The sequence below is a fragment of the Adiantum capillus-veneris genome, chromosome 4 (genome assembly GCF_014529385.1).
Source record: "Adiantum capillus-veneris isolate H3 chromosome 4, ASM1452938v2, whole genome shotgun sequence".
Lineage (NCBI taxonomy): Eukaryota > Viridiplantae > Streptophyta > Polypodiopsida > Polypodiales > Pteridaceae > Adiantum > Adiantum capillus-veneris.
This window is the reverse complement of record NC_140934.1, coordinates 113829840-113856495: the sequence shown is the minus strand read 5'-3', so window position 1 is coordinate 113856495 and position 26656 is coordinate 113829840. Positions and strand designations below refer to the sequence as shown.

General features: G+C 39.6%; 1 protein-coding gene across 1 annotated transcript; it reads left to right on the top strand.

Moving 5' to 3' along the window:
* The first annotated feature begins 8453 nt into the window (after positions 1-8453).
* Positions 8454-9756, top strand: LOC147459833 (uncharacterized). Its single transcript, XM_086509905.1, has 5 exons — positions 8454-8660; positions 8825-8956; positions 9045-9086; positions 9247-9265; positions 9677-9756. The coding sequence occupies exons 1-5, from the start codon at positions 8454-8456 to the stop codon at positions 9754-9756; spliced, it is 480 nt and encodes a 159-aa protein (XP_086366031.1).
* Positions 9757-26656: the final 16900 nt, after the last annotated feature.

Below are 26656 nucleotides of genomic sequence, written 5' to 3'. Positions count from 1 at the left end.
AAGCCAAGGAGATTGAGAGTCAGTTGGCTGACTACCTCGCCCTAGCACTTCGCCTTGGGTATCACCAATTCTATTGATAAAAAAGAAAGATGGTACTATGCGCATGTGCGTAGATTATCGCGGATTAAATGCGATAACCATCAAGAACAAGTATCCTCTGCCTCGAGTGGATGAGTTGTTTGATCAACTCCACGGGGCAAGATACTATACAAAGATAGATCTTTGTTCAAGATACCACCAGGTACGTATCCTACTGCAAGATATCTCCAAAACTGCCTTTAGAACACGGTTCGGGCATTTTGAATTTTTGGTTATGCCTTTTGGTCTAACCAATGCTCCAACTACATTTATGACACTCATGGATAGTGTCTTACGTCCCTATCTTGGAAAATTTGTTGTTGTTTTCCTTGATGATATTCTCATTTATAATAAGACTGAAGATGAACACATAGAACACTTAACGATTAGTGTTTGAATAGCTATGAGCTCACGCGCTGTATGCTAAGCAAAGCAAGTGTGATTTCTTTAAAATAGAGATACATTACCTCGGTCATGTGATATCTTATTCTGGCATCAAGATGGACATTGACAAGGTCGCTGCCATTCTTCGACACGGTTGAGGAGCTTCGAATTTTTTTAGGCATGGCTGGATTTTATCGACAATATATCCGTGACTATGCCAAAATCACTGTTCCTATGACGGATCAACTGCAAAAGGTAAGACCTTTTCTTGGGAAGAAGCCCAAAAATGCAGTTTCGAACAGCTCAAGGTAGCTATAGCCACTGCTCTCATCCTAACAATCGTCGACCCACTTAAGCCATTTGTGGTAGAGACTGATGCTAGTGATAAATCCATTGGTGCGGTACTTCTCCAGGAGGGAAGACCTATAGCCTTTGAAAGTAAAATGTTAGATAGAGCTCAAAAAAATTATTCTGCCTATGAGAGAGAGCTCTATGCCATAATTCATGCTTTACGAAAGTGGCGACACTATTTATATGGTGCCGAGTTTGAAGTAGTTTTTGACCATGAGAGTATCAAATGGTTTACTACTTGAACAGACCTGAAGGGCCAGAAAGCTAGATGGGCAGAAATCCTTCAAGATTATGATTGTAAGCTACGATATCGCAAGGGGCGATATAATGTAGTAGCGGATGCACTAAGTCAGATGCCTCAGATTAATTCACTTGCTTTCACGGAACTAAAGAGTGGATTTTTGGAGTCATTACGTGGCAAGTGTGCACAAGATCACTCATATGCTAAAGTGTGGAGTGCAGTTTTAAAAAGGGATCCCTCACACTCACATGTCTCTGAACAGCCAGATCAACATGTCTCTACACGCGCATATAGAAACTCCAACACACAGAGCTCCACCCTACTCAGGAAGAGCTTAAGCGATGGAAGATTTTTTCCATTGATGATGGCTACTTACTCCACAAAGGTAGAGTATGTGTGCCAAAGGACTCAAACATTAGGCACCAAATCTTGTTTGAGTGTCACGATAGTCCAAGTGCCGGTCATCCAGGTATCCGTAAGACGTATGCCTTAGTTCGACGGCAATTTTATTGGCCGGGCTTACATCATGATGTTCAAGAGTACGCACTAAACTGCCAACAGTGCCAAGTTAATAAGGCAGAGCGCCTTAAGGTAGGTGGCCTTTTACATCCTTTAGAGATTCCACAAGGTAAGTGGGAGAGTATCTCTATGGATTTTGTAGTAGGACTACCTACTACAAATCATGGCCATGATGCCATTTGGGTAATAGTAGACCGTCTCACAAAGATGGGTCGATTCATTCCCACTAAGCCTACAGTTAAAACACCGGAATTAGCACGGATATTTTTAGAGCATATATATAAACTCTGTGGTCTTCTAGCTAGTATCATTAGTGACAGAGATCGAAAGTTCGATAATCACTTCTGGAGAGCTGTGTTCCAAAAGTTGGAAACTAGACTTAATCTAAGTACGATTGATCATCCAGAAACGGATGGTCAAACAGAAAGAGTTAATCAAGTGCTCAAGGATATGCTATGAGCATACGTTAGCAAGAAGCAAACCAATTGGGAAGACTACTTACCTATATTGGAATTTGCTTATAATAGTTCAAAGCATGTGACTGCAGGGTTTAGTCCATTTATGCTTTTGTATGGATTTCAACCTAGATCACCCATTACGGTGGGGTTGGCTAAGGAGAAGATACGACAAGCGAAGGATTTTCTCCAAGACCATTTGACATGCTTCGAGTTGATCGACAGAATGTTAAGCAAGCTCAAGATCGATATAAGAAGTACGCAGATGAGCATCGACGTCTTGCTACTTTCGAAGAAGGAGACAAGGTTTTCCTCAAAGTTCCGGAGCATTCAGAAAGTTTGAAGACGGGAAAAGTTGCTAAACTTTCACCACGCTATTGTGGACCGTTTACCATTCTCAAACGTATAGTTCAAGTGGCCTATGAGTTAGCTCTTCCAGAGCACTCACGAGTCCATCCTGTTTTCCATGTTAGCCATTTACGAAAACAACTAGGACAGAATGATAATGTCATTGACACAGGTGTGCTGGTTGACCTTATCAAACCGCCAGGCATTCCTCATGAGCCCGAAAATATTTTGGATTCTCATGAGGTTCGCACCAGACATCATGTCAGACGACAGGTGTTGGTAAAATGGCTAGATAGACCTGAAGAAGGTTCTACATGGGAGAATGTCTCCGCACTTAAGAAACATTTACCTACGTTTGTTTTCGAGGACGAAAACAATTCTCCAAGGGGGGGGTAATGTAAGGAAATGGGTCCTATGGGCAAGGCCACCGGCACGGCCGGACAATGTGTATGCTAGGGGAGGCTATAAGATAGCACAGTTGGGTGGAGACTAGCACACACATTACCACCGCCCTTTAACTTCCAGGTGTGCATGTTATTGGAGTTACAAAGACAAATGAACCCTTTCACAAGGCCTCCCAGTTGTGAACCAGATGGAGGATATTTTTTGCGACCCCAAAAACAAGGAGCTGGCACCATTATTTTGGCATCCATTGAATAATCATTAATGAACCACCCACATCGATCTCCAACTTTTGACACCACACCAAAACAAGTCATCTTTTGTCCAGGTTCTATTCTCCTTATTGCCCAAACTGACTTTGCTACATTTACTTTGGGATATGGGACATACCTTGAAGTTTTTGTTTTTTGTGTTGAAGTTGTCATTGTAACATAATGTTCCAAGTGGCTGTCCTCCTCCAAGACAATATTTGCATCAACAAAAATTGGCCTCTTTTTTCTAATACTCTTTTCTTGGAGTATATTTCTATTCATTTTAGGACTATTGACACCCATTTCATGCATTGAAGAATGTGTAAGGTCAACTAGATTCTTTCCTGCTGCCACTAAAGCAGATGAAGGTCGATTCATGAAGCAATCTTCCAAATCTTTAATGACGGGACCAGTGGAGCTCCCAACACCTTTCAAATAGGCATTATATTTCACATTTTGAAGCACAACTAAATCCATATCTGCCATGCTGCCTCATAGAAACTTATGTGATCCTTATAACCAACAAAGGCAGCCATACTAGCATGTTTTGACTCAACAAGTTTGTGCTAGGGACAAAGATTCCTTTCTTCCCAATGAGGCACTCCTACATCCCACCAAGACAACCATGTCTCCAACAAAGCGATCTCCTCTTCAATGGCCATTCTGATTTTCCAAAATCTTCTAAGCTCTCCCTTACAATGCTCAGCCGCATTCTCTATAGGTGCAGTTCTCCACTTGCGGCACAAAATCTTGTGCTCCTCTTGAAATGAAGGACATATGCACTTGATAGTATGCTGAACCATACTTTTCTCCCAATGAAACAAACATGATCTCTCTGTTTGGAATAGACTTCTTTGCTCCTCCAAAATAAACAGTACGCACAACAATCCAATTGACACTTGCTTCATCTGCCATAAATCCCCTGAACTCTGGCTTATCAAAAACCTATTCCTTAACCACATTGTTCAGCATCTTTCAAAATTCAATCTGAGCTTATTTATTTTCCACGCTAAACTCAATAGTTGCAATGGTGAGCAGCTCTCGTACATAAGGGTCATAGACGTGTACTGACATAGTCGGCCATTCTTGTATTCGGTGAACATGATCAAAGTGCACCCACATTTGCTCTAAATTACCTCCAGGGCGCATCCAATTCACCAAATCAACTTCATTGCCCGGTCCCTTAATTGACATTTTAAATACATGAGGTTGTACCTTATCACCCAATTGGCCTAGGAAAAGGATACTATGGATGAAAGGATATTTGCACTTGCTTTTCAAGTCAAGCATTGCCTCAAGACCCTTTGAAGTAATATTCTTTGATCTTTTTGAAGAATCCAAGCTTTGTTCCACTCTCCTTTTATTTGACAGGGGAGTCACATTGTCAAGGAATCCAACAAATTCCAAATCTTCAATCATAGCACTTGTTGTTGAACTTGCTCCAATAAGCTTTTCCATGATAAGATCATGAATGGTGGCCTGCTCCAATTGTTTTGTAGTCACCAAAGGATCTTGACTTGCATGATCAAGAAAAATTTCATCAATGTGACTTTCAACCATTCGACTCCTCCCTTCTGCACATGGATGATTATGTTCTCCAAGATGCAAAGAACACCTAGTACAATTATGCTTATCTCTAAGCAAACAATAGTAAATAACTGCACGACATATAGAAACACATTTGGGACTTTGTCCACAGTGAGTGCATACCAGTGTGCCATACTGAGAAGAGATCAATCCTTTAGGACTAGATTTAATAAGCCAACCTCGCCATTAAGACTCATTGGACATATTTGAGTACAAATAAAATGGACAATCAATGCTGATGCAACACAAATGCCCAGAGCATCTACTAAATCTGACAATACCATCAAAACTATCACTACTACAAGTGACATACTTTGTCCACATGTGACTATCATATCTTTGTTTCATACCACTCATACTTGAAGAATGACCAGATGGCGGTAATTCAAAAGCAAGATACCCATTATAATGAACTCGGAGCTCATCATTAGAGACCACTTTCTTGGCTTGATGGAGTGCAATATATAAATTGCTTTGCAATGGCATGCACTTAATCATGTCAATCACACTCGCATTGATCTCCGAGAGAGGTACTTTCTTGTATTTCTTGTCTTGAGAAACTCTGCCAATGCCAGCATCAATATGATCCTCACTTCTCATATCCACCTTCTAGAACTGGTGATGCTCATGATCAAGCATAAAATTTGTTCACCATCTGATGATATATTAGCTTCTACCTTGACTTGCGGTCCAGATAATGGTAATGGACGAAGACAAAAATTAGCATCACGAAGCTCAAAATGTTCTTGCAAAGAATCAATTGTTAAAGAATAAATTCTGGTATGAAACATAAGCACCAGATTTTGTCCACGCCCTGGACCGGAAACTGTAACACATCTCCCCATGGGCTAATAGTGTGCTGAGCAGATGGTAAGAAATATTAGAAAGTAGTGGCATGGTTCTGATTGATACAACGGGTGTAAATAGAATAGAATGATATGATTAAAATCTTATTCATAACCACAACCGCCAGGAGGATTGCACGTTCGTGTTCCTAGGAACAACAATCATAGCTGTATAAAATATATTAATAAAAATAATTCACTATATAAAATATTTACAACATAAAATATAAAGTATCTAAAAAAAGAGTTTGCTTTTAGTTTTAAAAACACTAGAAAAACGAGCTTGCTCTTAGTTTTAAAAACACTGAAAAAACGAGCCTTCTTGAGTTTTAAGATTTTCAGTCAATCTGGCATAGTAATGACAACCAAATTTCACCTACCCTCTTCAATATCCCATGCACAAATCTCAAATACCCTCTCGGTCCAACCAAATTCTAGAGTGTTTACACACTGGGAGCGCTTGCCCATCCCCTTTTGGGGTGGTGGGCACCCCTTTACACACCAAGCGGGCTGGTCCCAATGTTTACGTTGAGCTGGCATGAAAAGGGACTTGGCTGATTGGTTGATGCACTCGACGTTAATGGTTGCCTCTAGTGCGCAACCCTGCCCATTTGTTGGTTAGGGGAGATTGGCTGCCCATTGCTATGTCCACGCCAAAAACTGTGCCACTAATAATCATTTGTTACGTGTGTCTCCCACCTTAGCACACGCGTGAGGCACCCAATCTTGGGCATCCGGTGTGTAAACACTCTTACATTGAAAGGGTGAGGCCCTCTATAGCTTTAATTTAATATTTCTCTTGTGATTTTTAAATAATTCTCCTAAACCTCTCTCAGGCCCTCTCTTTTCCTGTGTTCTATCTTGCCTTCTCCTGCTGTTGCTGCGCTTTTATCTTGGCTGCAACATGCTTGTGCTACTCTCATGCCTTGCTTGCGCTTCACATTCAGAGGCTTTGTTTCTTGTGCTACTCACTCTTATGCCCTCTGAGGCCGTCTGTGTTATGCAATCCTTTTCAATTGCAAGCAATCTTGCCTTCAACCTTCATTAATCTCTCTCAAGTCTTAAGCACGCTTTAAGCGCTAATGAAACCCTAAACCCAAGCTTAGAGTTTGAATACAATTTGTCATGGGGAGAAGGGAGTCTTCCTTAGCCTGAAAGCCTCCAGCCAGGTACCTTTGTAAACTACCTGTAGCCATCCACGCTGGCGTGGATGGCTACAGGTAGTTTTTTTTCTAACGTTTAAGATTAAGTTTTGTAAGGCTACTGGTTTTAATTTAAATCATTGACCCTTTCAAAGAATACAAAAACCTTTTGTAAAGCTTTCTAACAATTGCTGAAGGATAAACTAAACTACAATAGAGATGCATTCTAAGCCTAAACTCTTGGATAAACAAAACTACAACATACCCTCTTTTGCTTTTGTGATTTATGGTGTCTCATAGCTTTTGTTAGAACTATCTGTAGCCATCCATGCCGGTGTGGATGGCTAGAATGAATTTTTGAATTGAGAATTTATCTATAGATAATCTCTCTATGGAGATTTGCAGAGTTGCATAACTTCTGTTAGAACTGTCTGTAGCCATCCACGCCGGCGTGGATGGCTAGAAGGAATTTTTGAATGTGTGAATTTATCTATATATAAGCTCTCTCTGGAGATTTGTAGAGTTGCATAGCTTCTCTAAGAACTATCTGTAGCCATCCACGCCTAGAAAGAGTTTCTTGCGACATTGTTTTTTTGCAGTGATTCATTCTCTCAATAAGCTCCCTCAAGCCATCCATGCCTACATGGATGGCTAGAAGGAATTTCTCAAGATAAAATTTTATAATTGGTCATGATGTTTATTAATCTATTAGCTCCCTCTAGAAGTCCAAGCTGATGTGGATGTTTTGGTGGATGATCAATAAATAAAGTTTTTGATTTTTTGAATTGCCTCTAGGCATCTGCGTCGGCATGGACACCTAGAAGCAATTTCGGTGAAGTAAATAAATTGGTTCTGGTTGTGTTTTGCAAGTCCTTCAATTTGTGGATGAGGTCGCAGAGGGAGACAACTTTCTTCAACTCAAGCTTCCAATATCTTAGAGAGCAGTGATGAATTAAGTGTAGTCTCCGTCACAGATATAACAGAAGCTTTGGAGACACAGGAAGAGGAGATGCAGAGTCAAGACTTGGGGCTTGGATCCATAAATGAAGTTGATGAATCTTTTGCCCCACAAGAGGCATGTTTTCAAATAGTGCCTTATGTCGTAAGAGATGAAGTAACAGTAGATACTGAGACAAGGGATGAGCACAAGCTTTACATGCATAGAGGACAAGATATTCTTCAATGTACTCACATGTTTAGTTGTTTTGATTGACCAACAATTCCTTTATGTCGATTGATCCCCTATGCAAGGGTGATAGGCTTAAGATATGATGTTAGTGGATTGAGATCTGCTTTTGCAAAGGAGGGCTACATGCATGAAAAAGGAGCTTTTATTGTTTCAATTTGGAATTGGAAGAAGGAGGGAGCTTATGTTACAGGTACTTCATTTCTCTACTTTGATCTTTCCTACTGTCTGTTTCTACTGTGTTTTTGTTGTTCTCATAAATAGTAGTTGAGTATGCTTTTCTGTCTATGCTTATCTATTTTGCATAGGAACTTCTTACTCCATGGGACCCAATATGGGTTGATATACATAAAGAGTTTGAATTGAGTTTTCTAAAAGACCAAATCTTCAAGTTCTCTCTAATAAAATGTTCTACGTCTGTGAGGGTAAATCATAGAACGGTTGCTTGGACGGTTGCTATTAAAGAGAGATTCTCCATTGATCGAGAGAAACATTGTAGTGTGCTTTGTAGAGTTATTGATCCTACACGAGTGCCAGAGGTAGCTCTTCTTAGTAGCTTGCAAAGAATGAATTTGTAAGTTTTATGACTTTCTATATATTTTAGCAAAAAATTTCTATGTTATGTTTCTGAATTTGTATGTATTGTATATGAACTTGGAATAGCATGAACACACATGCTCTTGTGGTCACCCATCTTAGGGATGAGCTTGTCAACTGCTCCCACATTTGTGCAGCGGATCATGAAGCTTATGTAACAAGGCTTCCAGAAAAAGATCAAAAGTTGATTGCTGCAATCCATAAGAAATACTCGAAGGGTGTGGAGCCTTGGTATCCACTCACTCGTCGATACTTGGGAAAGCTCTTATATGATGTAAGTGTCTCTGGCTTGATTTTTAAGAACAATCTTATGTTTTATTTTTTTTTGAAAATTATATATTTTCAATTGTGTGTTGAAGGATAAAATATCCAAGTAATTGAGCCAAAGAGTATGTGCTTGTTTTTTGCAAATTATTTATTTTTAAGTATGTGTTGAAGGTTCAAATGTCCAAGGAATTGAGCCAAAGAATAGAGCAAGCTAGGCACACAATGACAAATGAAGAACTTATAAAAGAGGAGGAGAAGATATTGAATGATTTAGCATTCAAATATGGAGAGCGTGTTGGAAAGGTGGTTGAATTGTTTTTGTTTAGCTGTTTTGCACATAGTGTAATAGCTGTTCAAACTTGGTTTTTAATTTGTTGCTCAAATACTGCAGCTGCTAAATATTGTTGATCCGAATCTTGGACCGGATTGCATGGTTCGAGTTCTTGCACTCAAGTGGGGTCTTGATAGTTGGGCTACGCTTGAGAAACTGAACTTGATTGCTATGCATGATGCTCCTGTCTTGAGAAAACTATTATGAGTTTCCTTGCTTGAGGTAGACAAGATTACTAGAGCATCTCATGGTTTAAAGAAAGGAGATAATGTGTATCGCATGTAAGTAAAGTTTCTTTTGACTTTCAAGAATATTTGATGTAGGATTGCTAGTTTTTTGTGATTATTTTAGTTTTTTCTTATCTTCCTTGTTATGTAATTGGATTCGTAGAGAGGGCCTTCTACAAAGGATTTTTGATAGGGCCACAAAGTTTGTGGAGGACTTAACCAACATTTTTGGTGGTATTTTGTTGCCTCATGATTGTTGTCTTGCCTCTTACTTTGAGGAGCTCAAGTTTGAAGCATGACCCTATCTTTTTCCTTTGGAAACCTCTCTTGAAGCTAAGACAAAAAATGTTGACAAGCAAGCTATGAAGAAAGTGGACACAGTACGCATGGCATCTCAATGGCTAGCCTATAGGTCAAGCTCATCATACTTTTATTGCAAGCTTTTCATAATTACAAAGTTTGTAGTGATGTTATTTTGTTTGATTGTTTTAAATTTCTATTATCCTTGGTTGGAAAAGGCTTTCTTCCAGGGATTCCATTCTTAGCTAAGCAGTGGGCACAACTATCTATTGGGGAAGAATACATGTACTCCCCTTCCATACATAAGCTCACTACTTGGGAGATGGAGACATGTCCATGGTGGATAGACATGGCTTCTGGGCATGTATTGGCGAGAGAGAGAGAGAGAGAGAGAGAGAGAGAGAGAGAGAGAGAGAGAGAGAGAGAGAGAGAGAGAGAGAGATCTTCACGATACTATGAGAGTTGGTGGTACATCCGTTGATGAGGTGAATGGCTACTCAAAACAGTCTCAAACATAATTCGTTGAAGAGATTTAAACTCTCTTTTTCCTTAAATTATTTGGTTTACATACTGGTGATATTGTGTTTTTCTGCTTTTTCTAAGCTACAAATACTTCTCACAAGGGAAAGGAGGTGATTGTTGAGACTAGGGTGGATGAAAACATGGAGCAAGAGCATGGTGAGCTATCGCTTACGTTGCAGCCGTTTGTTTTGTTCATTTATTGGAGTTAATTCACTTTGTTTGGCCTCTTGTATCGCAGTACCTCATGGGGAGATTGTTGCAAAGAAAACCATTTCTTTTGTATACATCGTTGATATTCCCTTGTCTTCTCTGTCCTCATTATCTGACTCATGATGCATGGCCATTTCTGGGGACTACATAGCCATTGTTGCTGATTTTAGGGTTGGTGTTCAACATCCGGCATGGATTCGTGTTCATGAGCACACGGGATGTGCACGCTTCGATGGTACCTTGTGCGTGCGTGGTGGGAGAACAGTCTCATGGGCTGCTGATTTTATTTTTTTGGATGTTCCCTTTGGTGGTTCCCACTTAGCCTCCCTTGTTGTGCCCCTTTGGGATATTTGTAGCAAGGATCATGTTTGTGCAGGCATGCAACTTGCATATTCGACTTTGTCAGACTCAGGGTGGTTGTTGATCATGGTCTCTATGAAAGGTTTGTGCTTCAATCATAATTTTATACAATACTTGTCTATATTTTTGTTGTGTATTTTCTATTGTGACTTTACAAACTTCTTGCAGGACATACCATTGGCTGAATTGAGAGATTTTGTCGTGCATCAGAGATGGCTATTCATCATTGCATTGTAGTCCTTCATCATGGAGCTTATGGTTATGGTAATAGCTTTGGTGGTCGGATTGAGGTAATTCTCTTCTACATAATTAACTTGTTTGTTTCTCATTTGGCGTGTTATTATTATTGCTATTGTTATAATTGTTTATGTGGCGGTGTAGTGTCATTGTTCTCTCGTACTTATGGTGCATAGGGTTGGCATGCAACCACCTTGCTTTGTGGTTAAGAGCACCCTGCTATTCAATCGACTTGGCACCTTTGGATTCTTACATGATGCACCATCTTCCAAAGTCTTCTCTAGCGAGATCATCATTAGGGGAGCCATGGCGTGGTAGCTTGCAACAAAGTCATTCTTTTATTGCATGGTTTTGTGGAGCTTCTTTGTAGGCCTGGAGGTCTTTGTTTGGAGTTGGGATTGGTACAACGCCCGTATTGGCAGCATGCTTAGACACACGGTAGGTGTGTGCAACAATTGACAATGATGACACTTTGATTTCAAATTATGTGCAGCCATTATTTTTCCCTAAAAAGCGAAGCACAGAGGGGGCCTCCACCTCTCTTGATGTTGATGACGTGGGTGACATGCCTTCGCATGTCAACCCCTTTGATGACTAGTGAGAGTCCGCCTTACACTTCATTTCCCCCCCCCCCCCCCCCCCCCCCCCCCCCCTATTTTATGTTTCCATCATACTTTTATGCTATTTTGTCACTTTTTGGTATCATTGTTCAGGAAATTATGCATAATGATTCAAACAATAATTTGAGATTTCTTGTGTTTCTATGATGTAGGTTCTATATTGCTTACATGTGGATTGTGAGACTTATCTTTTTATTTTTATATGGAAGTATGTTGCCAGTTTATGCTGAGGGGATTGCAAAAACCATGGCTGCTGATATATGATATGATTTTGATACCCACAAGAAGTGTCAGAGGTGCAATGTCTTTATTGATGACGAGTGTGACTCTTCATAGTCACGAGATACAACCATAGCATTTCTTGTTGTTGTTAGAGTGCAGAGGCATGACATGCTGTTCTGTATATTCCACTAAATATTTCACTTGTTATCTTACAATTCTAAAGAAATCTCTCTTTTTTGGGTATAAGATATGACAATTGTCTTTTAATATAGTTTAAAAAACTTTGTAGATGTATGAGCATTGTTGACTAAATTTAAAGTTAGAATTTAAATTATGGTGTTGAATGTAGTTGTGGATCATTGCATGGTTTATAATAGCTTTGCTACTAGCTTGGGTTTCTCATTGCTCGACATCAAGCCATAACTGCACAAAAGAATCTAGAGTCTAATTTTGAACAATGCTATTGCTACGATTATTTAGGGATTCAAGGAAAGATTCTCATTTTGAACAGTGTTATTGCTATCACTTAGGAATTTAAGTAGGATCTTCATTCATCTTTCTTAACAAAGCCCATTTGGTTTCTTTATTCATTTGCTCGGAGTTTCCTTCGCTCGAGAAATCTCGCTTGCCACACGGTAAGACTCTTGATGACAAAGGTGCTTGATGAGTGTGTAAGTATTCACTTTAGTGCTTGTGTGCTCGGACGGGACAAGGGAGCATAAATGTGCATAGGAGTGCATTGCAAGGTGACATACTGGGGTGGGGAAGCGATAGACTTGTGGCAAAGTCAAGTACGGGGTAGGGTCACTTGTTGCATTGAAATATCAATTCGTCGAGCGGGAGGGCGAGAGGGTGGGAGAAGCATCAATTGACTTGGGGTTGTGGTGCTTGCCATCGATTGGAACTGGGCTGCTAAAAGGTGCCCTTAGGGCAAGGTGGAGGCCAGGGGAAGCCCATTGGGCGATATTGGGTGTGCTGGGTCAAACATCCAAAAGTCACCTTGTGGAGCACAAGCCTATTGGAACAGCCTTCTGGCCGGCTTTCACACATGGTATTGCCCAATGGGCTCCCCAAGACCCCCACCTTGCCATAGGGGCAAGTTTTAGTAGCCCAGTTTTGGTCGGTGCACATCAAGACCACCAAAAAGTGCCCCTAAGGGCAGGTGGGGCCCAAGGGAGCCCATTGGGTGATACCCATAGTACAAGCCAGCTAGAAGCTTGCTCTAGGGGCCCCCGGTCAAACATGCCAAAGTCGCCCTATGGAGCACAAGCCCCCCAAAAGCGGGCTTTTGGCCGGCTTGCACCCTGGGTATTGCCCAATGGGCAGCCCCGGGCCCCCACCTACCCTTAGGGGCACTTTTTGGTAGCCTATTAATTCTCACTTTGCGCTAGCAACATATTTTTATCTTTGGCCTTTTGACCTTGGATTTGATTCGAACGCATTATCTCGATCATCATGATTATTTTGCAAGAATACACCACATGCATACAATGATAAAAATGTTATCTTAATTGCACCAACACCATTGAAATTTGCTTAAAAATTTAAATCAACACATAATCAAACCACAATAAGTGCTTTTCTCATTGATTTGTTAAAAATTACATCTTATGATTGTTACAAAGGCTTTCCTAACTAGTGGGGATGGAGGCAATCATCACCACGTAGATGCATTACTAACGCCATATCTTTGGGTTTTATGGTGGTAACCCTATTGGCATGCACCATGGCCAACACTGAATCTTGAAAAGAGAAACCAAAATCTCTTCCGTGCCTTGTTGTAGTGCTCCTAAGGTAGCTGATTGCACTCTGTTGACATTGCCAGAGTATTGAAACATAATTTCTTCTAATAGCCTTGTAAATGGTGCCTTGGGAATTATTGACTCTGCGCTCTTTTGATATTTTTGTATCTCACGGAGAGCATAAATGCCAGGCCTTCACCTACGCTTCTTTTAGATTGGTGGGGTGTTGCCCGAGGGATTCACCATGAGAAACTTATTGTACCACGTAAGTTCAAGGGAGGGGTTTTTTTGGGAGGATAGATAAGTGTATAAGTGAGGAGTAGTCCCTTAATAATTTCTTCTCCATTAATAAAACATAAGGGAGGGGGTTGTGATATATACTTCAAGGGGAAAATAAGGGGTGTTTGGAGGTAGTGAAAGAGATTGATAACATACATATAGATATATAAATCAATGATTTTTTGGTTACCCCATTAGATGCCAATAAAAGTCAATATGGTTAAGGTATGGACTTTAAAAATTCAACTTGTATGGCATCAAGTTTGTTTGTTTTTAACTTGAAGGTTACACAATGTACCAAACCTTATATATAAGTTAGGGGAATAATAATTTTAGTAACTACATGTCCTATAAGTGTACAAAGGGGAGTCATTTTTACTTCACATGAGTCGTTAATAGGGGTTTTTTAAGACTCTTCACTCGTAGGTGGGAGGTCCTTTTCTATAAAGACTAAATCCCCCGGGGGGTGGTGGAGACTACTCTCTACATGTCCATACAAGAGTATCATGGCGGTAAGTTTTTTGCCGCTCTTCAAATGCTTTCCTTGTTTCATTTGCATGCTAGGGGGGTCTTTGTGCTTAGGAACTGTCTTCCCCTTTGCCCCATCGTGGACACTACCTTCTCGTGTTTTCTTACCACTTGGAGAAACATGCTTTCTGGCCTCTTCCCTTTCTTTTGCTAGTCTTATAGCTTCTTTGATTTTCTTTGCTCATTCTACCTCCAATCTCTTCTTCTCTGTAGTAATAGAATCCCCTCCCTTGTCCTTTTGTGTTACCTTTGTGCACACTCCATCAAAGATTTTGTTGATTTCTCTTTGAGGGGGGAGTATCCTTGCATCACATGGAGTTTCCTCTTGTTGTTGCTTCTATGCCTTGGCTAATGCCAATGGTAGAAATTATTTGATGTTTTCTATGGGGTATTTGCTAGCCCTGAGATTTTGAAACCTCTTCACAGCTTGTTGTAGGAGCTATTTCTCCTTTGCGGTTAGAAACTCTTGAGCCATAGTGTAGCCTCATTGACTCTATAGGTTGTTATGTCGCACACTTGTTTCCAAATTTGAAAGTCGGTATGACTTTATGCTTTACTGTGGTTTGAGAGCAAGTGTCTCGCTTTTGCACCACCCATGCAAACCTTATTAGGACTATCTTGTGTATTGTTTGGGTTCTTTTGATCCTTTGAGAGGGTAACCGCACCAGAATAAAGCCCCACAGGGGATAAGACACTTCAGGTGCTTGAATGCATTCTTCCCGCCATGCTTGAGGCTCCATGTTCCATGCATAATTTATGTGGAGCACCAATAACTTGTCCAAAAATTTGAGCCTAGCGTGCAAGGAACATATGTGTACTCAAAGGAGTGGAATTGAAAGAAAAGGATTCCAATTAGTATCATCATCATTGTGGCATGGTTTCTTGCTTTGCTCATGACTCATGATGCCATTAAACCACATATGTGATCCTTTTCCATTTTGCAACTCGTTTGCACCATTGCGGCATTGTTGCTTACGTCCTTTTTGTTTGGTCCCTCATTTGCCCTTTCCCAAAGCATCCTTAGGCATCTTGGGATGGCAACAATATATGCAAGGAAAAAAAGTGTTGGCACCCATTTTAGTACCCAACATGCACTTTAGGGTCTTGAAACCACCACCAAGGTGCCACTCTACTTGAAACTCGCCATGCCAGGGACATGCAAGAGTTGCCCATTAGATTGTTGCTGCACCACATATTTAATACATGTATGTGTGAATACCACCTCAGAGTATCATGGTCCTCATGTGGGAGTGTCCATGTTGCTTTCCACAAAATATTATTCTCTAATTGCACTCCATAATAATCTTGCTTATGACGCATTTTGCACATATTGTTTTCAACATCCTCGGCCTCATCTGCAGATTGTAATCCCTTTCCCATAAATGCCCTGCTCATGAGGGTGAGACTTGTACGGTCCTGTTAAGTATGGAGCCTGATTTACCCTTGTAATTTTCTGTGGTAAAAGTGTACATTTGTAAGGCCCCCATTATGAGGAGAAGCCATCGTGCATGAAGGTAAATCAGTCACCGGAAACCAAAATTTTCACAGTCAAAAACTAGGGGCAACTTTAGGGGCCTCGGGGGCGGAAGCCCCCTGAGACTTTTTTCCCTGGCCGGAATATTCCTTTTCGCCGGAATATTATGGCCGGACGGCGGCCGAAAAGTGGTCAGAAAACAACCGGTCGGTTGGCCGGTGGCCCGTAGTCAATGACCGGTGGCCGGTGGTCGAAAGTCAATGGCTGGTGGCCGGTGGCCGAATTCAAAAGCGGACTTGTCTTCTTAAGGGCGGCCACACATGGGTGGATTGGAGAGTCCGATTTGGACTTATTCGCACAAGGGCGACTACACATGGCTGCCTCTCATGAGAGAGGGCAGCCCTTTTGGCCTATAAAAGGAGGCCATTTCTACACACATTTCATAGTGTGAAGTTGATGCAACAAGGTGAGTGTGAGGTGGTGAGAGTGAAGCAAGGCGGGAGCTCTATTAAGGGTTTAATCCCTTTGTAAACTACTTCTTCTTTTGAAGAGCTAAAGCCATTGAGTGGATGCTTTCCCGTGGACGTAGCCCACATTGGGTGAACCACGTATATCGTGTGTACTCTCTCTCTCTCTCTCTACTCTATAATATCTTGTGTGTGAAAATCTATCTCTCTCCATTAAGTAATCTACTCAAAAATCTATTTAGCTACGTGTTATTTCCTAATAACTGGTATCAGAGCAAGGTTTGCTCGTAGCTAAATTATCTCAAGGAAAGGATTCCTTGAATTGAGTGGGAGTTATGGCGGAGGAAGGGAAGCTCAAGATTGAGAAGTTCAACGACAAAAACTACCAACATTGGAAGATGCAGATTGAAGACTATCTCTACCAGAAGGACCTCTATTTGCCACTAGGCGGTCTTGCGAAGAAGCCCGCAACAATGGCAGATGAAGCATGTATTGTACTTGATCAAAAGGCACTGGGAACAATCCAGTTAAGCTTGGCATCAACGGTGGCCTTCAATGTTTCGGAGATGAAGACCACAGAGGACTTGATGAAGTCACTTGACGACTTCTACGAGAAACCATCGGCATCCAATAAGGTATTTCTTATGAAGCGCTTGTTCAATCTAAAGATGGCAGAGAATGGTTCAGTTGCAGAACAACTAAATGACTTTAACACAAACATAAGTCAACTTCGATCGGTGAAAATCAATTTCGATGACGAAGTGCGAGCTCTCCTTATACTATCATCTCTACCGGATAGTTGGGACAGCCTTGTGATGGCTATAAGTAATTCTATTTCTGGCACAAATACTCTTAAGTTTGATGATGTTGTGGGTGTTCTCCTAAGCGAGGAAATACGAAGGAGAAGCACAGGAGAATCATCAAGTGCTGCACTGTCAGTGGAAACAAGATGAAGGCCTAAGGAGAGGTTCAAAAACCAAAAGGGTGTCACGCACAAAGTCAGTTCTTGAATGTTGGAACTGCGGCAAGAAGGGCCACGTCAAGAAGGATTGCTGGTCCAAGAAGAAGAAGGAGGCAGAGTCTCAAGACAACAAGCCAACATCCGAGGCTAATGTGGCAGGTAAAGTAGAGAAAGATGCTCTAGTTCTCTCATTAGAAGACGTGTCTAATTCCTGGATAGTAGATTCCGGGGCTTCATTCCATGCGACACCACACAGGCAACATTTCCAAGATTACACCAAAGGTAATTTTGGGTATGTATACTTGGGAGATGATGAAGCTTGTGACATTGTCGACAAAGGTACAGTTTCTGTCAAAACTGCTAACGGAAATGAATGGAAGCTTAAAGATGTTAGGCATGTTCCTTCTCTTCAGAAAAATTTGATCTCTATAGGACAATTGGATGATGAAGGTCACAACATTGCATTCGGAAACAAACGGTGAAAGATCTCAAAGGGATCTTTGGTGGTTTCCAAGGGAGAAATTGTCGGTACACTTTACTTGTGTACTATCAACACACAGCCTTCAGCTTGTGCATCAACTACAGAAGTTGACAGTGCGGTGTGGCACTACCGGCTTGGGCATATGAGTGCCAAAGGAATGCAAATCCTTCAAACAAAGAAGCTTCTACCAGGTTTTAAAGAAGTGGACTGAGAGTTCTGTGAAGATTGTGTTTATGGTAAACAAAAGAGGGTAAAATTTCAAAAATCAGGAAATGAAAGAAAAAATAAAAAACTTGAGTTGGTTCATTCTGATGTTTGGGGTCCTGCAAGTACACCATCACTTGGTGGCTCATTGTACTATGTAACATTCATAGACGATGCGACTAGAAAAACATGGGTTTATGTCATGAAGAATAAATCCGATGTATTTTCCATATTTCAAAGGTGGAAAGCCTTTGTGGAGAATGAAACAGGTACCAAGCTTAAATGCCTCAGATCCGACAATGGAGGTGAATATTGCAGCCAAGCTTTTGAAAGCTTTAGTGCTAGCAATGGCATTCGGAGGCAAAGGACAACCCCAAGGACACCTCAACAAAATGGGATTTCAGAAAGGATGAACAGGACAATCATGGAGCGAGCACGAAGCATGCGGCTACATGCAGGCCTACTACTTGAGCTTTGGGCGGAAGCTGTAAGTACGTCTGTGTACTTAATCAACCGGTCACCATCAACGGCATTGGATGGGGGAGTTCCAGAAGAGGCATGGAGAGGTAAACCGGTGAATTATGCATTTTTAAAAGTGTTTGGGTGTGAGGCTTTCATGCACATAGATAAAAGCCTAAGATCAAAGCTAGATGGAAAGTCCAAAAAGTGTTTCTTCATTGGCTATGGAGAAGGTGACTTTGGGTATCGCCTATGGAATCCTGAAGATGGTAAAATCTTAAGGAGTAGGGACATAATTTTTAATGAACAAAATATGTACACAGATTACTGGGAAAGAAAACAAATAAAAGAAACAGGTGATGAGTACATGGAGCTTGAGGACAGTGAAGACTCAAGGACTGCAAATGGTGATAATGTGCAACAACGTCAACCAAACGAGGAGCCTCAACCTATTCCCCGAAGATCTACAAGAGCAAGTAGACCTCCAAAAAGGTTTGTTCCTTCCTTCAACCTTTCTTAATCTCAGATTCTGTAGAGCCGGAATCATACGAAGAAGCTATATAACATGAATCCAAAGAAGAATGGACGAAGAGCATGCAAGTGGAGATGGACTCACTACATCACAACCAAACATGGGAATTGGTTGAGTTGCCTAAAGGTAAGCGGGCACTTCAAAAAAAATGGGTGTACAAGCTGAAGGAAGAAGAAGGTGGGAAGAAAAGGTACAAGTCTAGGCTTGTGGTAAAAGGGTTTTCTCAAAAGAAAGGGATTGTCTTCAATGAAATATTTTCTCCTGTTGTAAAAATGAACTCAATTAGGCTTGTCTTAAGCCTTGTGGCTGCTCATGATTTAAATCTCGAGCAAATGGATGTAAATACGACATTCCGTCACGCTGACTTAGAGGAGGAAATCTACATGCTTCAACCAAAGGGGTATGTAGTAAAAGGTAAGGAGAAAATGGTTTGCAGATTAAAGAAGAGCTTGTATGGTTTAAAGCAAGCATAAAGACAATGGTACTTGAAGTTTGATCGATGGATGTTGGATCATGGATTCACAAGATGCAACTCGGATCACTGCATCTACACAAAGAATTTGGGAGATGGGAAGTTCATCATCCTAATGTTGTATGTTGATGACATGCTGATTGCAAGTGCTAACATGCAGGACATCAAAGACCTAAAAGAGGAGCTGTCTAAATCTTTTTCAATGAAAGATTTAGGTGCTGCAAAGAGGATACTTGGTATGAAAATATCAAGGGACAGGACGAAGAAGACAATAAATCTATCTCAAGAAGATTACATCAAGAAGGTACTAGAAAGGTTTGCAATGCAAAATGCAAAACCAGTTTCTACACCTTTGGCTGGTCATTTTAAACTAACGAAGGATATGTGTCCAAAGACACAAGAGGAGATAGTCTATATGTCTAAAGTTCCATATGCTGCAGCGGTAGGTTCTCTAATGTATGCTATGGTCTGGACAAGGCCAGACATTGCACATGCAGTGGGTGTTGTGAGTAGGTTCATGGACAACCCAGGTAAAGAGCATTGGCAAGCTGTGAAGTAGATACTTAGGTATCTAAAAGGGACAACAACAAATGCTTTGTATTTTGGAGGAACTGATATTTTTCTAGAAGGGTATGCTGATGCAAATATGGCAGGTGACAAAGATACTCGAAGGAGAACTACTGGCTATGTGTTCATGGTTGGAGGCACAGTAGTAAGCTGGGCTTCAAAGCTGCAAAAAGTGGTTTCACTTTCTACCACGGAAGCAGAGTATGTAGCAATGATGGAGGCAAGCAAAGAAATTCTGTGGCTTCACAGATTCTTAGAAGAGCTTGGATTGAAACAAGACATTGTGTCTTGTACAATGATAGCCAAAGCGCTATCCATCTTGCAAAGAACTCAGCCTTTCATTCAAGGACAAAGCACATTGAGGTGAGATATCACTTCATACGCACTCTTTTGGAAGAGGGACAACTAAAGCTAGGAAAGGTGCATACAAGTGAAAATCCTGCAGACATGTTTACAAAGGTGGTCAACAAGGAGAAGTTGAGCTTTTGCTCATCTTCAATCGGCATTCAAGGATAAGAAGCCGATTAAGTAATCAAGTAATCTACTCAATTATCTACTTAGCTACATCATATTTCCTAACAACTGGTATCAGAGCAAGGTTTGCTCGTAACTAAATTATCTCAAGGAAATGATTCCTTGAATTGAGTGGGAGTAATGGTAGAGTAAGGGAAGCTCAAGATCGAGAAGTTCAACAGAAAAAACGACCAACATTGGAAGATGCAGATTGAAGACTATCTCTATCAAAAGGACCTCTATTTGCACTAGGCGGTCTTGCAAAGAAGCCTGCAACGATGGCAGATGAAGCAGGGATTGTCCTTGATTGAAAGGTACTGGGAACCATCCGGTTAAGCTTCGCGTCAATGGCGGCCTTCAATGTTTTGGAGATGAATACCACGAAGGACTTGATGAAGTCACTTGATGACTTCTATGAGAAACCATCGGCATCCAGTAAGATATTTCTCATGAAGCGCTTGTTCAATCTAAAGATGGCAGAGAATGGTTCAGTTGCAAAACACCTAAATGAATTTAACACCAACATAAATCAACTTCGATCAGTAAAAATAAACTTTGATGACGAAGTGCAAGCTCTCCTTATACGATCGTCTCTATTGGAATGTGGGACAACCTTGAGATGGCTGTAAGTAATTCTATTTCTGGCACCTATACTCTTAAGTTTGATGATGTTGTGGGTGTTCTCCTAAGTGAGGAAATGAGAAGGAGAAGCACAGGAGAATCATCAAGTGTTGCACTATCAGTGAAAACAAGAGAAAGGCCTTGTTGGAATTAGGGTTGCAGAGAAACGCACACAGCTTGGAAAAGATGAAGGAAGCTCAAGGCACACAATAGAGAGTGTGTTACTTAGTGTGCAATGGAAAGATAGATAGCCCTAGAGTGGATGGGTGTATATAGAATGCTCGGGGGAAAAAACCTCCTAAAGAGGGAAAAAATGCCCCGGCGGTCCTAGTGTGTTCACACACATCACTACCACATGTATATGGTAACAAATCCCCCCTGGAGTGATGCGGTGAACGAGAGCTGGCACATGAGTAAAGGGAAGTGCCATGCCCTCAGGACATGATCACTCCACAAAGGGGAGTAAGCCTAAAGCGTTGCGGAAAGCTTCAAGATTCTCACAAGACAATGCCTTTGTGAAAAGATCTGCAAGGTTGTCATGTGTTGGCACAAAAGCCAAGCTGATATCTCCTGTTGATAGCCTCTCCCTGACATAGTGGTAATGCACCTCAATGTTCTTTGTGCGAGCATGAAAAATTGGGTTCCTCGCAACTTCCAATGCACTCTGACTGTTAGTGTAGATAGTGTTGGCAGTGTCTTGTCCAACACCCAAATCAGCCATAAGGCGTCTGAGCCATACACACTCAACCGTAGCTGTGAAGACTGCCCTGTACTCAGCCTCACAACTCGAAGTGGCCACAGTAGGTTGCTTCTTGCTCAACCATGATATACATGAACTGCTAAGCATGAAACAAAAACCACTTGTGGACACTCGCGTGTCAAAACAACCGGCCCAATCTGAGCCTGAAAAAGCATGTAAGTTTGGCGGCAATGATCCCCCTTGGGATAGAACAAGCCAAGATGTAAAGTGCCACTAAGGTAGCGGAAAATCCTCTTGGCAGCCTGCCAATGCTTAGACCCTGGGCTATGCATAAATCTGCTGACCTGCGAGAGTGCAAACTGAATATCTGGCCTCGTGTTGCATACATAAATGAGGTAGCCAACAATAGTTTGATAAAGAGTGACATCAGCAGGATCGCCAGCATCATGTAGACTCAACTTCAAACCTGTTTCCATGGGAGTGGCAATAGGTTTGCAATCCTCAAGTCTAAACTTACATAACAATGTCTCTATTTAACTTTTCTGACACAAGGCAATACCACCATCACACTGCTTAAACTGTATACCCAAGTAATGATGCAACAACCCCAAATCTTTCATCTTGAAATTAGCATTCAAATCAGCCTTAAATTTAGCAATATGTCTTTCATTTGGTCTAGTGATCAGAAAATCATCAACATAAAGAACCACAATGAGAAGTACATCACCCTCATGCTTTACATACAATGTGCTTTCTGTTGGACTGTTACAAAAGCCTCGTTTAACCAAATGAGTGTCATCTTTCTCATACCAAGCACGAGGAGATTGCTTCAACCCATACAAAGCCTTCTTACATTTGCACACTTTGTCCTCTTGTCCTTTTATGACAAAACCACGAGGTTGCGTTACATAAACTTCCTCAAATATGTCACCATTCAAGAAAGAAGTAACAATGTATGATTGATGTACATCCCAACCAAAATGAGCTTCCAATGCACATAGAAAATGCACAGTAGTCATACGACAAGTGGGAGGAAAAGTCTCTTCATAATCTATGCCTTTTTGTTGTGCATAGCCCTTTGCAACAAGTCGAGCCTTATGGCAATCGATCTCACCATCCGGGTTGCGTTTCAACTTGTAAACCCACTTCGTACCAATGCCCTTTTTGCCAGGAGGCAAATCACATAAAGTCCATGTGTCATTTTCTATAAGTGCATCATATTCTGATTGCATGGCAGCCATCCAAATTTCTGAATTCTATGCTTCATCAAAAGACAGAGGCTCCTCAACATCATGTAAGCTAGACACAGCCAAAGCATAACAATCTGATGCATAAGATGCATGGCGAGAGCCTGAACGAGTATGACTAGACAAAGGTGCATCCAATTTACTGTCACGCAAAGTGTGCACTGGCCATTTTGGCATACCTCTAGCCTGCTCATTTTCAGCCCTTTCCTCATCAAGTACATCTTGTACATCTGCATTAGTAATAGGCTGATTTGTAACATTTTCAGAAACCCCCATAGGCTGTACATTTGCCTCATTGGAACTTAGATTTGTATTTCCACCACTGAAAAGAGGCAACAAAGTGTCATAAATGTCCTGTGAGCTTACATTACTGTCTCTAGTACATGGCAGCAAGGGCTGAACAGAATCTTCCACAAATACTACATCACGTGAAACCAGAATACGTTTTGTTTGTGGATGATACAACCTATAACCTTTGTTTCAGCACTATAACCAACAAAAATACATTTGACAGCCTTATGTAAGGTTTCCAGTTTCTGAAACCTTAAAGGTTGTATAAAGCTGAATCAAACTGATATGATTATTGAAAAAGAAATGTAGAATTGTCCGACCATGGCAAATATTGGTATTTTTGGAATCTTAAGCACAGCAAACCTCGGGCTAGAAATTTTCAGAATTGAATTCCGATAAAAACTGGCATAGTTATGACCCCTGGAAGTTTACACTGTGAATTGAATAAAATAGGTAAAATTGAAGGGTTGCAGTAATCATTTAAGCATAGACTTTATTAAAGGCCTCCTAGATATTTACAAGATATTTACCAATTAAGTAAAAATAGGTCAAAATATAGCATAATTGATATTTTAAAAGCTGGCAGGTAATGGGAGGGTCATCACTGACCTGCCAGGGACTCATTTAGCAGCAGGGGTCGTTTTTTGACTTGCTGGGGGCTGCTTGAACTTCAAGCAACTGCCTTTTTCAGCCGGTGAGAGCTTATGAGTGCCAGAAAACTATAAATAGGACCCCTAGCTTCACATTTTACAGAGACTCGGAGCCTTGCTACTCTCTCTCTCTCTCATCTAGAGAGAACACTACGCAGAAATCATTAGAGTTTAACTCTAATTGATTAATCCTAACTGTCATTAACTTAATCCTTCTTAATTAGCAAGGTTAGATTAAGATAAATTGTTAATAAATCAAAGATTAGGCCTATGCATGCTCCTTAAACCTCTTTAAATTAATTAATCTCTGCTGATTATTGTAATTAAGCTTAGTAATATTAAGCTAATTAATTATCCTATCATATCATGGCTGAAATTAGCCAATTAACCATGAATTAATGATAAATATATTAATTAAGCTTAGATTAAGATGAGGTAATTATCAGAGTTGCACTAGACAGTCATTAAGCTAGGAAATTTATCCTATAATTTTCTGAGTAATTTTCCTAATTAATTATGAAGAATTACTCTGTTTTTTGAGCTATTTAAATAGGGGAAATTAGTAAATTTATTTCAATTGCTATAAAATATTTATCAGTGGTTAATTGGGTGTTAAGAAACCCGTGATAATTAGGAAATCTCAGATAATGAATCTAGCTAATTAATTATGCAGAATTACTCTGTTTTTTGAGCTACTTAAATAGGGGAAATTAGTAAATTGATTTCAATTGCTATAAAATATTTATCAGTGGTTAATTGGATCTTAAGGAACCCGTGATAATTAGGAAAAGCTCAGATAATGAATTTAGATAATTAATTATGCAGAATTACTCTGTTTTTTGAGCTATTTAAATAGGGGAAATTAGTAAATTGATTTCAATTGCTATAATATATTTATCAGTGGTTAATTGAGTGCTAAGGAACCCGTGATAATTAGGAAAAGCTCAGATAATGAATCTAGCTAATTAATTAGGTAGAATTATTCTATTTTTTGACCAATTTAAATTGATAGGGGAAATTAGTAAATTGACTTCAATTGTTGAGATACATTTCTCAATGGTTAATTAGGTGTTAAGGAACTTGTGATAATTATGAGAAATTAGTAAATTGACTTCAATTGTTGTAAATAGGGGAAATTAGTAAATTGACTTCAATTGTTGAGATACATTTCTCAATGGTTAATTAGGTGTTAAGGAACTTGTGATAATTATGAGAAGCTCAGAAAATTAGTTTAACTAATTATCTTAGTGGAATTACGTTGTTTTTAGGGGTAAATTTAAAGGGGAAATTAATAAATCATGTGCTATAATTACATGCTATTTTTAAGAGCTTTATTATAGAGTAAAGAGGCCGTGATAATTATGTCAAGGTTAGAAAAGTAGTATAGATATTTATCTAAGTCAAATTACACTATTTCCAGCTAAAAAGTAAAGAGAGAAATTAGTAAATCATGTGATATAATTACATGCTATTTATCAGAGCTGTATCATAGGGTCAAGAGGCGGTGATAATTATGCCAAGGTTATAAAAGTAGTATAGACATTTATTTAAGTCAAATTATACCATTTCTAGCAAAAAAGTAAAGGGGGAAATTAGTAAATCATGTGCTATAATTACATGCTATTTATTAGAGCTGTATCATAGGGTAAAAAGGACGTGATAATTATGCCAAGGTTAGAAAAGTAGTATAGATATTTATTTAAGTCAAATTATACCATTTCTAGCTAAAAAGTAAAGGGGAAAATTAGTAAATCATGTACTATAATTACATGCTATTTATCAAAGCTGTATTATAGGGTCAAGAGACCGTGATAATTATGCCAAGGTTAGGAAAGTAGTATAGATATTTATTTAAGTCAAATTATACCATTTCTAGCTAAAAAGTAAAGGGGAAAATTAGTAAATCATGTGCTATACTTACATGCTATTTATCAAAGCTGTATTATAGGGTCAAGAGGCCGTGATAATTATGTCAAGGTTGGAAAAGTAGTATAGATATTTATCTAAGTCAAATTACACTATTTTTAGATAAAAATTAAAGAGGGAAATTAGTAAATCATGCTATATGATTACTGCTACTTATCAGAGCTGTATTATAGGGTAAAGAGTTTGTGATAATTATGCCAAGGTTAGAAAAGTAGTATAAATATTTATCTAAGTCAAAATATATTAATTTTGGTGGAAATTTCAAGGGGGAAATTAGTAAATCATGCTATATGATTACATTCTATTTATCAAAATTATTTTATATAATAAAGAGGCCGTGATAAATATTTCAAGGTAAAAAAAGTAGTATAAGTATTTATTTAAGTCAAATTATCCTAAATTTAGCTGAAAATTGAAGATGGAAATTATATAACTAAGTTGGAAAATAATAAGATAATTACCAGAGGTGAAAAATATCCTTATCTACTTGTGGTAATTATACCATAGTTAATTAGTGAGGTTAGTAAATTATAATTAACCAAAAGTCCTATTTTTAGCAAATGATTAATTAAAATAAATAGACTTTGTGGTTAAAAGTTTTTAGAAAAATTATAGTAAGTATAAACCTATGATATCAAGTTAAGGAAACAAAATCTTTAAGAGAAATTAAATACAATAAATATTAAGCCCAAAATAAGTAAATTATTTGCTTAAAAGTTGATAGGAAAACTAGGAAAAAGATATAGAAAATTATAAGAAAGTTCGGAGAGCTTAGAAAACCCTTAGGGAAGCGGTGGAAGAAGTTATCATGCTTATATAGACAAATAAGAAATTACTAGGTCAAGAATTTACCAATTAAG